Source organism: Nelumbo nucifera, chromosome 1 (genome assembly GCF_055504915.1).
Source record: "Nelumbo nucifera cultivar China Antique chromosome 1, China Antique-T2T, whole genome shotgun sequence".
NCBI classification, from domain to species: domain Eukaryota; kingdom Viridiplantae; phylum Streptophyta; class Magnoliopsida; order Proteales; family Nelumbonaceae; genus Nelumbo; species Nelumbo nucifera.
The window spans coordinates 142,406,511-142,422,100 of record NC_142649.1 but is presented as its reverse complement, the minus strand read 5'-3'; the positions used below and the strand labels follow the sequence as shown (position 1 = coordinate 142,422,100).

At 34.0% G+C, this 15,590-nt stretch overlaps 1 protein-coding gene across 3 annotated transcripts in view; it reads left to right on the top strand.

Moving 5' to 3' along the window:
• Window positions 1-13,987, top strand: part of LOC104585690 (pentatricopeptide repeat-containing protein At4g04790, mitochondrial-like) — an 89,983-nt gene extending 75,996 nt beyond the window's left edge. For 2 of the 3 annotated variants that reach the window (XM_088894523.1, XM_010242651.3), the window contains 5 exons: window positions 6,106-6,270; window positions 10,639-10,766; window positions 10,869-10,938; window positions 13,188-13,402; window positions 13,634-13,987. In XM_088894523.1, the coding sequence (XP_088750649.1) occupies window positions 6,106-6,270; window positions 10,639-10,766; window positions 10,869-10,938; window positions 13,188-13,402; window positions 13,634-13,826 (771 nt within the window). In that variant the 3' untranslated portion in view covers window positions 13,827-13,987. The remainder of the gene's footprint in view (window positions 1-6,105; window positions 6,271-10,638; window positions 10,767-10,868; window positions 10,939-13,187; window positions 13,403-13,633) is intronic. The other variant, XM_088894524.1, reaches the window with a different exon arrangement.
• Window positions 13,988-15,590: the final 1,603 nt, after the last annotated feature.

The following is a 15,590-nucleotide window of genomic DNA, read 5'->3' as shown; positions in this document are numbered from 1 at the left end:
TATTTCGAAAATGCTGACCAAATCAGTCCAATTAACAAAAAAAAGATAGTTTTTCCTATTGTGTCAATAGGATGTCGACTAATGTACATTAATAATATAATATATTAGTATATTATATTAATATAATACAGTATATTAATATAAATTATTCCATTAATAATTTCTATTTAATATTTTAATTAAAATATTTATAAAAAAGAATTAACAAAAAATAAAAACAAAAGAATAAATTCATTACTTTGTAATATAAAACATAAAATATTAACTAGTTAGTATTTTTAGAATATTTATTAAAATCAGAAAATATTTATTACGTTTTATAATAAATTATATTCTAAATTTAATACAAAAAATCAGAATAAATTTTGTTGAGTGGGCCGACTTGTGTTTAGTTTATTTTCTTTTAAATTAAGATGTTGTTGGGCCTTGGGCCCATTAGTTTATTATTTTTTAAAGAGCTGTAATTATTTAGTTTTAGTTGCCGCCCTACTAAGGGCATCTTTGTAATATCTCATATTTAAGTTAATTATAAATAGAATGAGAGGCTGGCGGCTAGGGTTATGATACACAATCCTAGTTGATCTTCTTCTTCTTTTCTTCCTCACCTCTGTCTATTGCTGAAATCTACAACTTTCTCCTCTTCCTTTCACAAGAAGCTTGGCCGAATCAGCACATAGGGCTTTCTACTAACTTATTAAATTTTATAATAAATCATAATTTATTATAAATTTAGTATTGAAAATCATAATAAATTCATTAAGTTTTATAAGAAATCAGAACTTATCATAATCTTAAAAATACAAAAAGGAGAATCAATTTATTAAATTTACAATAATATATAATGTATTATAACTTTAATATTTAAAAAATCAGAATAAATGTATTTCTATTTACTAGTGTGAAATAAATAAATTAGAATTTATAATAAATCAGAATTAAAAATAAGAAAAGAAAATACCGGATAACCTTGTAAAAATATCAAAATGCATAATAAATCAATACATCGTCATTTACTAATTTGTTATTGATCTTAGTTTCTTAGCTTTATATAATGGTTGGGAATAAGATAATTGTCTAGAAATATATATTAATGCTTCTTTTATCATTTTACAAAATATCATTGCATATTTCCACATATTTCATAATATTTCCACAATGTCTCTAATTTTTACAATATTTTCCCTCGACATTTCCGACATATGTCCTATATTTTGGTAAGCAACATTTTCATTGACATTGAGGCATTTTAGTCAGGAAGAAAGTTCTGCTGTGTGTGTGTGGTGTGTGCTTGCAAAATATAATGCACTCACCGGTTGACCTATTTGATTTGGCCAGATGAACCACTGACCCATCACCTGGGGGCAAAACAGATTAGCCTCCGGGTCAATTTTTCAATACACTGTCTTGCTTATTTTTAGTTGTTCTTATCATACTTGTGGTTTGATCTATGTTAAGCTGGTAGTGTATGATTGTCATCGGGATTTGTACCAAGAGGTGGACTTGATGATTTGTGCTTTGGGTAAGAGCTATGGGCCTCCATGAGTATCATGTTGGTTGTGTCTTTGAGTAAGAGTTGAGCTATGAGCCACCATTCATACCATCTTTCAATTGAAGACTTGTCTTACCATGGGTAAGAGCAAAAAATGACACCATAAGTTGTACAATTAATTTAATTGGATCTGTAGGTGTGGTGCAAAAGCTAGTTCTGCTATACTAGAATCTTCAAGTTTTCTTGTTCAATAGAAGCTCTAGAAATTCAATTGGTTGCATTGCTTCTTTCTAGGCATTTTAGCTCTAGCTTGAGGGGAAATGGAGTATCTAGATTATACATTATGTGATTGTAATGCTTGTGAGTGATGGGGTTATTTTAGAAAAGAAAATTATATTCAAAGACTTCAGTGTAATATAAGCTCCATTGGGTCTTTTTTTTTGAATTTTGGATAATTCTAATATTAATAGAAAAGTCTCTCTCATTAGAGAGAAACATAGGTGTGTGGTATTGTTAACCCCACCAGTTTCTCCTTTCTTTGATCTCTTGTGCTCTCTTCTCTTCTCTTGTCTTCTTTTGTTCTTTCACATTATTCATAACAACTTTATAATGATTTAATACTTTAAAACAGTATGTCAATTTATAGTATCATAAGATTTTTACAATAAATATATAAGAAATTTCCAATATTTTGTATAGCTTGAGGGGCTTTCTGCTTTCATATAATACAAATCTTCTTTTACCTTTCAAAAAAAAAAAAGTGGTCGACATTTTTATCTAAGTTGACATTTTAAACCTTGGAACTCTAAGATCATACATGTATTGGTTAATCATTTTCAAGGCGTAGACAATGCTTAGCCAAGGTTCAAAGTATCGACACAGGCCGATACGCCGGTAGGGGAAATCGGCCAGTACCAGTACTTTTTTTTAGGTTTTATTTATTTTTTTCGAAACCGGTTCAGAGGGGTCAGTTTAAGGCCCAACTACCCTCTGAACAGGTGTTTGACCCAATACAACCCCTGGAGGGGCGTATTAGGAAGCCATCGACACGATACGTATCGGCTGATACGAGCCGATATCGATACTTTGAACCTTGTGCTTAGCCTAGATAAAGAAGTTGATTTCCAATCTTTAAAATCTTCTTTTATTTATTAGCTAACTACTCTCCTTGCCAAGCATTCAACATCTAATTGGGAGGATGAACTATGTTGGGCACCAAATTCCTAGTATCCTTCAGAAAGTTCAGAACATACTTAAGTATGAGATACAAATATATTTCCTTGACCTAGAAACCTCAATCCTTAGAAAATATTTGGAATTTATATTTCAGAAAAGTCTTGAGTTGCTTAGTTTCATGAGGACAGCTACTTGTTGCAATAATGTCATCAACATATACAATGTGGAATGTAGTAAAATTTCCATCATGCTTAAGCAAAGAGTATGATTAGCATGGTGATGTTCCCATCTTCTTAATAACCTTGTTAAACAAAGCTTTGGGAGAATATTTAAGCTCATACCCGCATAGATGGATTTCTTCAATTTCAGAAAATTTCTTGGGAACATAGAGGAGACAAATATATACCTCCTCATGAATACCTCTATGAAGGAATGCATTTTTGACATTTAGTTGAAGTAGAGGCTAAGAGTAATCTGTTGCAATAGAAACCGATACTTGTATAAAATCCATCTTAGCATTAAACAATCCTGTATGTTAAAAGAATTAAAAAAAATCTTGTATGTTTGAATGTACGCCTTAATTGACCCATAAATCTACTTAAGTGCCATTAGTTCCCCGGTGCTTGGAAGATCTTCCAACTCCTAAACTGATTTTTAGCAAGGCATTCATCTCTACTATGACTGCCTTCTACTCTGGTTTTAAAAGGATCTCTTTAACATTATGAGGGGTGGCATTCATCTCTACTAGCAACTTTGTGGACAGTGCAAGCTTATTTTATCTCTTTTTTGTCCGTAGGTTCAATTTATACTTTTTTTTGATCAATAACATAGGTTCAATTTATACTAGTGGGGACCCGTGTGATGCATGTGATTTGTTATGTTAATGATAAACAATAGAAACATGTAAGAGTATACAATTGTTTTATATAATAATTAATAATCATTTATATTTTATATACTACTTTTAATATTTTTTACAATACAAAAAATAGCAATATGGTAATTTCCCCATTTTCCTGATCTCCATGGGGATCCACCCTGAATGGGGCGGGGATGGGGATGATTTTCCCCCCGTGGGGATGGAGATAGGGAAATTTTCATCCCCGTTGGCGGGGAGAGCACTCCCTGCCCGATAGGGACCCCGATCCCCATCCCATGGGATCCCCCTAATATATATGCATATATACACATACGTTTATATATGTATATATTTACTCATGCGTCTATATGCTAATACTTTTAAAAATATGGTTGAATACGTTTGTATCTTTTCTAATAGGATTGTAAATGCAAATTATTTTATTTTTATTTTTTAAACGAAATCAAAAACAAAAACATAATGGTTGACATTATAAAGAATCATGGGGTGTGAGGATTCCTATGGGGATGGGGATCCCCATGGAGACGTGGATGGGGATCCCTGTGGATCCTTGTCCCCGCCTTGCCTCGTTGCCATTCCTAATCAAACTAATGAAACCGACCAACCCGATTTCTATATTTCCAATCAGCTTTGGTTCAACAATTTGCCAACCCGACTGGGTTGGATCAGTTTCGCTTTGGCCATTTGCAAAGTAACTAAAATCAAACGACCCAACCATAGATATATTGATATTTTATATTTTAAATATATTTTTTTAATATGGGAAGTGGGAAAATCCAATGTTTCTTAGGCTAAAATATTTTATAACATAAATTTAATTTTTAAATTTATTTTTTAATAATGCCATTGTAATTTTTTTAAAGTTAAACTTAATTTTTTTAAGTTTAAATCTTTTGAACCAACTGACCAAACCGAAAATTGACCCAACGTGGATGGGGATCTCTATGGATCCTCGTCTTCGCCCTGCCCCGTTGCCATTCCTAATCAAACTAATGAAGTTGACTAACCCGATTTCTATATTTCCAATTGGCTTTGGTTCAACAATTTCCCAACCCGACTGGGTCGGATCAGTTTCGCTTTGGCCATTTGCAAACTAACTAAAATCAAACGACCCAACCATAGATTTGTATGAATATTTTATATTTTAAATATATTTTTTAATATGGGAAAGTGGGAAAATTCCAATATTTCTTAGGCTAAAATATTTTATATCACAAATTTAATTTCTAAATTTATTTTTTTAATAATGCCATTGTAATTTTTTTTTAAATTTAAACTTAATTTTTAAATTTAAATTTTTAAGTTTAAAACTTTTGAACCAACTAACCAAACCGAAAATTGACCCAAACCGATATAACTTGAGTGACTAACTTCCCAACCTGAGCATGCTGATTTGGTTGGCCAAACAACCTACAACTGAACCGAACCAACACATGAACAATAGTTTAACCTCCAATAATTATTAAAAATTTATAGTGAAAATACACAATAAATTAAATTTAAAAAGCTAAATAACAGTAGCTTAAACTCCAATAATTATTGAATATTTTCTATTACATAACCAAAAAAAATAACTTTTTTACATAATTATTGAAAATATATTTATCACAAAAAACAATAAATAATTACTAAAATACAATAAATATTAATTTTAGTATATATAAATATATAATAATATAGATTAAGTTTTTAAAGTTATTATGAATAAACATTAATTTTTTGAAAGTTATTTTCTAGAATTATTAAATGGTATAAATGGAATTAGTTATTTACAATATTATTTATTTATTGAAATAATATCATTATTTAAATTTTAAAATATTAATTACTTGTTGAATTTAATAATCCATAAAATTATAGTACTATTAATACATATTTTTTTATTTTAACTATTTAAAATCTAGTTATGTTAAATATTTCTTTATTTAAAATATTTAGTTATTACCTAAATATTTGAAATCTTAATCTATTTATTATAATTTAATGCTATTCAGTAAATAGTTAAAATATATTATTAATTTATTTAAAATGTTAATTTTAATATTTTGTTATTTAAGATATTTATATAATATTTCATTTTTTAATGTTAGATTCTTATTATTTGAATAATATTTAGATTGAATAATCCAGAAAATCATATTCTTATTGTTTTAACATAATTTCGTGATGTATTTTGTAAAAATATGTAATTATTAATAATATGAATTTTATTAAAATGATTATCTTTTTAATAATTATTTTAAAGTTATTCTATAATTTTTTAAGAATATTTAAATAATTCTTAAATTTTCAATTCAAACTTTGTTTAGATAGATGTAGATAAAAAGTGTGGGAGAAGATAAATAAGAATTAGAGATGATTTAGGAGAGAAACTCTCTACTAAATTAGAGATAACTTAGGAGAAAGTTGGGGAGAGTAGAGTTTCTAATTGTTAGTTTCAAACTTTCTAGACTTCCTTGTTATATATATATATATATATATATTCTTTATTTTATGTTTTTCTCAACTTCATTTTGTATTGTTTAATACTTATGTGTTCTTTTTCTTTTCTTGGTAATAGGTAGTCTTGGACCAAGGGTTGCCAGCTAAGAGCATAAATGAGATCAAGAGTGCGCTTGTATCAGCTCTTTCTTGCCATGGGCAAATGACAGATGCACTTACATTATATGAAGAAATCAAGAAAGCTGGATGTCATGCAGAGCCTAAGGCCATTATAAGTCTCATTGTAAGCATTCAAAATATTCTAATATGAGTGCAAAGATGCACAACCAAGTTTATAGTATTGCACCTTATACACTCACATTAATTTGCAAATTATGGACAAGACCTCTATGCTTAAAGTCCCTGAAATCATTAAGAGCTCAATACATGAAGAACTGCTAATATCAGTGCATAGGTGCACCAAAGGCCTCGTAGGATTACAGAAAATTCTTCTATTCTGTAACAATATCAAATATAGCCATTGCTCAAAGTGTTCATGCAGCTGACCCCATATGGTTGGGATAAGGCATGAATGATGATGATGACCCAAAGTGTTCATACTCTGCCATTCATGGTGCAAGTAGATCAAGACAAAATGGCTTCCCGAATGAAAAAGGGGCAGAGGCACAACTAAAGAATAAATGCTCGAAAGTAGTCTAGAGAAAAAGAAATACTTTGGCTAGGCACAAATTGTTCACTGGCTTAGCTGAGCTCCTATTTCTGTTTCTTCTTATCCATTCTTTATTCCCTCTGCTCTGCCATTCATGGTGCAAGCAGGTCAAGACAAGGTGACTTAGAACAAGGTGATCCAGGAGTTAGATGACTTAGAACAAGGTGATCCAGGAGTTAGATGACTTAGACCAGGAGCAATGTGGAAGTTTGGATGGAGAGGGCAGAAAAAGGAGGGGAGATCTAAAAGAAAAGAAGTGGGAGCAGTTCATAAGGAGGGAAGAAATCTTTTGGAGGCAATGATCTCGGGTGATATCGTTGAAGGAGGGAGATAATAACTCTAAATTCTTCCATAGCTAAACTTCAGGGAGGAGGAAGAGTTTTATCTCAAAATTGAGGGTTGGGCAATTAGAAGTAGAGGATCAAAACGAAATTTCAGATGTTATAGTGAATCTCTTTAAGGAGTTGTTTTCGAAGGGGGATATCATTAGAGCTAAACTGGCATACTGGGACGGCTCTAAGTTGACAGAGGAAAAGAAGACTTGGTTAGAGAAAGCCTTTGATGGGGAAGAAGTGAAGCAAGCAGTGTTTAATCTAGATGGTGATAAAGCCCCCTGGCCAGATGGGTTCCCTATCTTCTTCTATAAGACATGCTGGAATACAATCAAATCAGACCTTTCAGAGGTTTTTTCAGATTTCTACCAGTCAGCTATTGTGAATAAAGGCAATAACTCCACATTTATCTCCTTAGTTCCTAAGAAAGAGGGCGCTTTGGAAGTAAAGGACTTCAGACCAATCAGTTTGGTGGGGAGTTCATATGAAATCCTAGCTGAAGTCTTGGTGACAAGGCTGAAGGAAAGGGAATTAATTTCAAATAACCAATTCGCGTTTGTGAAAGGGAGGCAGATTATCGACAGTATTTTAGTGGCCATTGAACTTTAGTAGAGATTCTGTTATGGACGCCTTCCTCGGGAAGACGTACCATCGCTGCCGGCAGCAACAGGCCCCGGGCCCACCGCCAGCAGCAGCAAGGATTCAGTGATGCTCATCCTACCCAGTTCGGCAACAGCAGCCTTATCTAGATTAGATTAGCTCATTTTGCTTGTTCTTATCTTATTGTTCTTATTTCTTATCTTATCTTGTTAGTAGCTTATCAGATTAGGATTAGCTTGTCTTATCAGATTAGGATTAGCTTAGCTTATCTTATCTTGTTAGTAGCTTATCAGATTAGGATTAGCTTATCTTATCCTTAGCAAGATAAAACTGGAAGTCTCCCTATTCAGCAAGGAGACTCCCTTTGATTAGGACTCTTGTAATCTCCTATTTAAGGAGACCCCATTATTGAATGAGATATCAAATTATTCAGTCAAGAGTGAGTTAGGAGAGTTGGTGATCTCTTGGACAAATCACCGAAGGTGCCAAGATAGGTTCATCACGAGCAGGAAGGAACAAGGGAAAACAGGAGGTTTTCCCCGTGGACCGACCCGTGACGAGATCCTATTCCCGGGCCCGCAACAGATTCTCTTTCATAAAAAAAAAAAAAGAAAATGTTTGGCAACAAGTGGGTCAGATGGATAAAAGGCTGCATCAGTTCCACCTGGTTTTTGATTCTGTTAAACAGAGAACCAGATGGTTACTTCAGTGCTATCAGGGGTTTAAGGCAAGGCTGCCCTCTCTCCCCTTTACTCTTCACATTGGTAGTCAACATCTTCAGCCATCTGACTGAGAACGCGAGAGATATAGGCTTGCTAAAAGGCTTTGAAGTAGGAAGGGAAGGTGTTCAAGTCTCTCACCTAATGTATGCAGATAGCATAATTTTATTTTTGGTATCTGATTGGGAAAACATCTCCAACCTTAAACAGGTCTTAAGATGTTTTGAGCTGGTGATTTGACTTAAAATTAACCTCTCCAAGAGAAGTATTGTGGGAATAAATGTGGATGAGCCCCTCCTGGACAGGTACAAGGAGCTGTTGGGTAGTAGAGTGGAAAGATTCCCCATTTCCTACTTGGGAATGCCTCTCGGTGGGAACCTGAGAAACCAAAATTTTTGGGACCCAGTGGTGAAGTGTGAGAAAAAATTGGCTACCTGGAAGATGGTGACAAGAGGAGTCAAATCCTCCCAACCTACTTCCTATCGGTCTTTCAGGTCCCAGGTAAAATAAAAAACAAGTTGGAGAAACTTCAGTGGGATTTCTTGTGGGATGGAGGTGGTGACAAGAGGAGTCAAAGTCACTTAGTTTGCTGGAGGCAGGTTTCTAGGCCAAAGAAGGTCGGTGGACAAGGTATAGGTCACATCAAGGAAAGGAACACTGCCCTCCTTGGAAATGGTTGTGGAGATATCCTCTCGAGCTTGAAGCTACATGGACGACAATCGTTAACAGAAAGTATGGGAGGGATGCCAATGGTTGGGACAGCAAGGTCCACTTGACCCGGGTAAAAGCAACTAATCCCTGGAAAGGTATTTCTTCTACCTACTCTCTTCATTGCTCTTGTTAGATATCAGGTGGGAAATGATAACAAAATTAAGTTTTGGACTGACATTTGGTGGGGGGGAAAACACCCTTGCACTCTCTTTCCCCAGAATCTTTAACCTCTCCTGGTCCCAAGAAGCCACAGTTTCCACTTGCCTCAGCTATTCCCCTTCAGGAACTTATTGGAACTTAAACCTCAGAAGGCCCCTGAGAGAGGTAGAACTTGCAGAAATAACAGACCTTGTAAACTCTCTAAATGAGGCCTATATCTCCCCCACTACCCCTGATCTTTGGTTTTGGAAACCTAGCCCAAATAGCAAGTTCACTACCAACTCCTATTTTCAAGGCTTTAGTTTCGGATGGCCAGGACACCACCTTCCCAGTCAGGAAGGTTTGGTGTTCTCATATTCCTCCTAGAGTCTCCTTTTTCGTTTGGGAGGCTTGTTTAAGAAAACTAAACACTTGCAATGTGTTACAGAAGAAGCTCAGAGGTAGATGTATCTCTCCTCATGTTTGCCCCCTTTGCCTCAATAATGGAGAGACAGCGGAGCACCTATTCCTGCACTGTCCATTAACAAGGAAGATCTGGTGTTTCTTCCTCAACTTAGTGGGGGTACAATTGGGTCTTTCCTGAACAAGTTTTGGATCATCTGCAACAGTGGCATTGCAAAGGTCTAGGAAGCAGGGGCAAGATCTATTGGAGCACGGTGATCCATGCAGTGATGTGGGGTGTTTGGGAAGAAGGGAGCATTAGAACTTTTGAAAACAAAACCAGGAAAACCGAAGACCTGATCTCTTATATTACTTTCTTATGCACCATTTGTGCTATTAATTCTGAAGTTTTCAAAGGTATTTCCCTAAATGACCTTCAGAGTAATTTAGCAGAAGTCCTCTAATCCTCTCTTGGAAATGTTTTACTCAAACAATTCGTTCTAGTGAGGAGGATCTGATAACTCTAAGTTTTGACGTAGTGCTCAAGGATCTATAGGTCAAGCAGGAATTGGAGGAATAATCCATAGGACAGGGGTGGACATCTTTTGGGCTTTCAGTGGGTTGACTGGGAGAGCTGCTGCTACCAAGGCAGAGATCTTAGCTGCTCTCACAGGTCTCTGTTATGTCAAAATTTTAGGCCTTTCCTCTCTATCCATCGAAGGCAGAGGAGCGGAGGACCTTGGAGGCTTGCTCATCTACTGACCGAAGCTAGAGATATATTGGTCTCTCTGAATGTGAAGTTAGTTTGGATTCCTAGGGAACTAAACACTGTAGCTGACAGCATAGCCAAATCAGGAGCCCATAGAGTTTCTATGTTTTCTGATACTTCTTTGCTTTTGTATTTCTGTTTCTGTCTCTAAGGCTCTTGTACTTTGTTAATTTTTCTCTGTTAAATTTTAATAAATCAGTCCATACTATTTTCTTGTCGCCCTCTATCTTTTCTGTTTTTGATACCACTTTCCTGCCTTTCCTTTTGGTAGGAGCATACTCGATCTGAAGGCGAGTTAAATAGATTACTTCAGCTGCTTGGGGAGTTGACTGATCCAGGTTATTGGTTTGATGGGTGCAGCAGAATCATCCTGTATTGTATTCGACACAATCATCTAAGGTTTGCTAGTACGATATACTTTCATTAGAATTTTCTTTTACGTTGTTCTGGTTGTCATTTTGTTTGTGTTTTTATTTTCATTGTTTATTTTTTGGGGTTCAGTTCTACATTTGACTTACTCAAGCAACTCAAGGATAAACATGGATCAGCTATGGATGCTGTTCTAGAGCAGGTTATAGTCTCATTCTCTCTTTCATTCGAAGAAACTTTTACCAAGTGGTTGCTTATAGATCATTTTTATCTCTAAGGTGTCTTTATGGTTCTTAACATTAGAAGGTCCTATAGTTTGGCAATTTATGAATCTATTTATTAATGTTGTTAATGTCTTTGTTATGGGTATTGGTCTGACCTGGAAAAAGCTGATTGGTTGTTTGTAATCTAACAATAGTCATTAGATTTGTAAGTACTTAGTACTGTATCTCTGCTTAAGTAGGTGTATGAAGTATTTAGCTTCCAGAAGTAACTGAATTCTTAATTTCCTTCATTTTTTTATTATTAGTTTGATTAATCTAATAATACCACTCTAGTGCAATGAAATGCAGGAATCTACTTTGGGAAAACTATATTAGATTAACCAAATTTGAAGTATAGCTAGCAAGATTATTAAAATTTAGAGTGGGATTTGGTCTAAATTGGGTAGGAATGTATCTGAATCTGATCCAATAAGAATCCAGAAGATCTGGATTAGATTTGGCATCTGACTGATATCAAATCTTGGAAACAGCCTCTCTGTACGTGCAGGGGTAAGGCTGCATGCATCTCTCCCTCCCTAGACCCTGCATTCATGGGAGCCTTGTGTCAAGGTTCAAAGTATCGATACACTTCTGTGTATCGGCAGAGGTGCATTGGTGCTTTATACAATGTGCTTTTTATATTTTTATTTTTTTCAAAATTTCATTTTTATAAATATTTTTGTGTTAATAAATAAAATTAATAGTTTCCTCAAAACACCTTTAAATAGGTGTATCATTCACCCACTGATACTATATGATACGCCTGATATGGGGCATATCATATCGAAATTTTGAACCTTGCTTCTGTGCACTGGGCTGTCCTTTTTTTCTGACTGATTTGTGAAAAATAGATTCAAATTCAATTTATTATGTATCCAATATCCAATTTGAATTTGATTCAATTCTGGATAGAGTATGCATAGAATTAGTATAAAACTACAAAGTTAAATGTAAAACAAGAAACAATATGTTGTAAATAAAAAATGTTTATCTAAGGTTTTAGTTAATAAAAATAGATTTCTTCATTACTTCTGAAAGAATACAATGAAGAAATTTTAGTTAATATATACAGATCAACTATAAACTGTCAGAAAAAAAATTTAGTAATTTGCTTTGAGTTAGAATTCTTTAAAATTCTGCTCTTCCAGAAGATGTGATGCTTTCTTTTTCTTTTTTGGGAGTGGTTCCTTGAAATCTTAGATTGAGAGCAGAGATTCTTTTCTTCTCTTAATGTATTAATTTCTATTTTCTTTTTTACCAAAGAAGCTTTTATTTTCTTTTGTTGTATTTTTCTAGAAGTCAAGAATTTTTGCATTGCAGAGGTTAGTTGTTATATTGTTTGTTAATTAGCAAAAAACTGAAAATATTTCCTTATTTAGTAAACCGATGTGATCTCACATCAGTCTGAGGTTACTATTGCACCAAGCAATAAACCCCTATTGTAGATATCATGGTTGAAAGCATTAATACACACGATATGCCCAAACATGTGTATTGGATGTTTTGGGTGATCGATACTTTTTTTATTTTTTAGTTTCATATTTTTACAGGGGGTTTATAATACTTTAACAACTAAAAACATCAAAATTTTCAAAAGCCTAAGGCATTTTGGTGACCCTCTGAAATGATACAATATTCCAGATGCAGGGTGTGTTGCAACATACTTTGAACCATGGTTTTCAAAACCGGACCGGACCAAACCCGCTTTTTTCCCCAAAACCGTTGATTTTGGTCAGAAAACTGCTGAACTGGCCGGTTAACCATTCAAATCGTCCAAACCGTTTGAACGGTTTTGACCGTTTTTCAAATTTTTTATTTTTTTGTCAGAACGGGCGAGCCATTCGGGTCAAACGGTCGGACCATTTGGACCAGTAACCGGACCCCTGACCGGTTCGGTTTTAAAAACCATGCTTTGAACCATGGTAGACATTAATCTCCAATGTAACTCAGTAGTATATCTGCTAGATCAATCTAAACCACTTTGTGCAGAAGAGGAAAAAAAATAGAACAGAAAATCTATAGGTTAGATCTGTATCTAGTCTACCCCTCCCAAGACCCCAGATAGCTGGGACCAAAATTGGGTAATGGTCTTTTATGTGCTAGACTGATTAAATGGCAATTGCTGTAAAATTTGTTATCATTTTTTTCCTTCAAGTAGTTTGAACTTCTTATTATCAATGATGGCTAGGTATTTTGTCAAGTCTCGGAGATGGAACCCACATATTTGCAGGTTGGGTTGGATATGCTCAAAGTTATCAAAGAACTTGACCTCCATCCTTCTCGAACAAGTTTGGATTTCCTTCTCAGTAGCTGTTTAAACGCCAAAGATCCACGAAGTGCTCAATTGATTTTTGATGAATATAAGAAAGTTGGTCTTCCATATAATGTATTAACTTTCTTAAGGTCAGTATTGTTGATGGCATCTTTTCCTTTTTTTCCTTCACCAATTTGTTGCTTCCGAAACTTTGAATTTTTACTTAAAGGACTTTTTGGAGATTATGGATGTCCATTTTTATTTGTGTGGTTTTGCTACTGTTTGAGAGGGAGGTGGATCATAAAGGAAATGTTTTAGATCTCTCATGTGCAGGCATACATTCACACCTTAACAAGTTTGATTCTTTGAATGTTGTGCAGGATGTATCAAGTACTTTTGGCTTCAGGAGAAAACAAGTCTGCTAAGATTATGCTGAAGAAAATACCACCAGATGATCCCCATGTACGCTGTATAATCAAGGCGTGCCAAGCAACTTATAAGAAGACCATATCTGTAAATAAAAATAAAAAGAAACGAGATAGTAGCCCATCCTCCAAACCCATAAGGCCATAACAGCTCCAGCCCCTGTTGAAAAATGTATTTTTCAAAATTATTGAAAAATGTATTTATTTCCTAGCTTCTGCCCCCATATTATTTTCTCACTGACTTCAAAAAAAATTATTTGAGGTATGATTTAATAACATGATTACGTGCTTTCTAGTTGGGGCATGAAATGGAGCGGGTCAATCTTAGATTTTTTTTTTGAAGATTTGAGGTCCTATTTACCCGTATTTAGTTGGTTACTTGGTTATACTGAAACACATTTTAAGACAACACTAACCAAATCTTACAATATTAATGTGATCAAAGCTTGACTGGGTATCTATCCCACCATGTGTGCATCAGCAACAAGGTTTAAACTTTAAAGCAGTGTTTTCAACCTAGTGTTGATCCGTTGAGGATATGTGTAACTTGTTATGTATCCATCGGATCTAACGTTATTATTATTATTATTATTTCAAACAAAAAAGAAAGAATAAACGAATCTCTCGGATTAAAGTCTTGTGACGTTGGCCTTGTCCATCCCAGTGAGCCTCTATTGTTCCTTACTGAGGAGTGAGGACTGTGGGCAACAGGCTAACTCAGTAATAATGTAATATTGCAAATTGCAATTACTGCAACTTTTTTGGCTCTATTTGGCGGGAGGATCAAGGTTCAAAGTATTATTGTAAGCATAGAAGTTCAAGGGAAAGATTATTTTGAGGATGCATCGTGATACACTTTGAAAGTTTGAATATCATTGGATATAGTAGAAAAAATTATATCAATACCACTATATGTGTTGCTTAAGTTTTAAGTAACTAAACAGCGCATATGCATTGATAGGGGGACACGTAAAGACCTTGTAATAATATTACTAAAAACCCATCAGCTAATACGTCAGCTCCCAATCCAGTTAAAAAAATTGAAATATATTTTAATGTTTTATCATCATCATCATATATTTTTATTCTTTATCATCACCACTTACGATATGTATTAACCGGTTAGCATGTTATTATTTATTTTATATTATTTCTTAATTATTAATCATAGAAAATGTATTCAATCTAAGTTATTGGATTTAGATCCTTGATAATGGTAAAATGTTCATAAATTCAACTATCCAAAAAACAAAATGATATGTAAATGCAACAGTTAAGTCAAATAGTCAATTATATTTTAGTTGTTGTCTAGTTCTAAAAATCACCTCAAAATTAGGTCAAGACGTCAAGTAAAAGTTAAATACAGACATCATATTGATTTTATAATTTTTAACTTCAAGAATTGAATTTTAAATGCTAAAACATTTTATATTAAGATTTATTTTTGTTTATGTAAGTTACCAAAAGCCAAGTCATATGGTCAACTTAATCTTAGTGTGCCAGCTAATATTCTTCAGACAATCATATAAGCCTCCGCATGTTTTGGCTCTAACAAACACCGCCCTAACACTTTTGAAAAATATATACAATTACTTCCTTTGGATCAAGCTTTCAGATGGAAGACGCTACATTCAGATATAAATTTACTAAAATACCCTACAAAGACCATTTACAAAAGGGTAAATCGCTAAAATCTCCTCTGAAGTTTGACCCCCTGAAATTTGATAATTGTATTCCATGAATTTTTGATATGGTTGCAACTGCAAGTAGACCTAGTAGAATCTTCTAAAAAGAGGCAAAATTGTCCAAAATACCCATGTAATTACTGTTGAGTCTGGTTTTTATAGAAAAAACAATACAAATTTTATAAATAACAACAAATAGAGAATTTAAAGTTGCAGCTTTGCCTTTG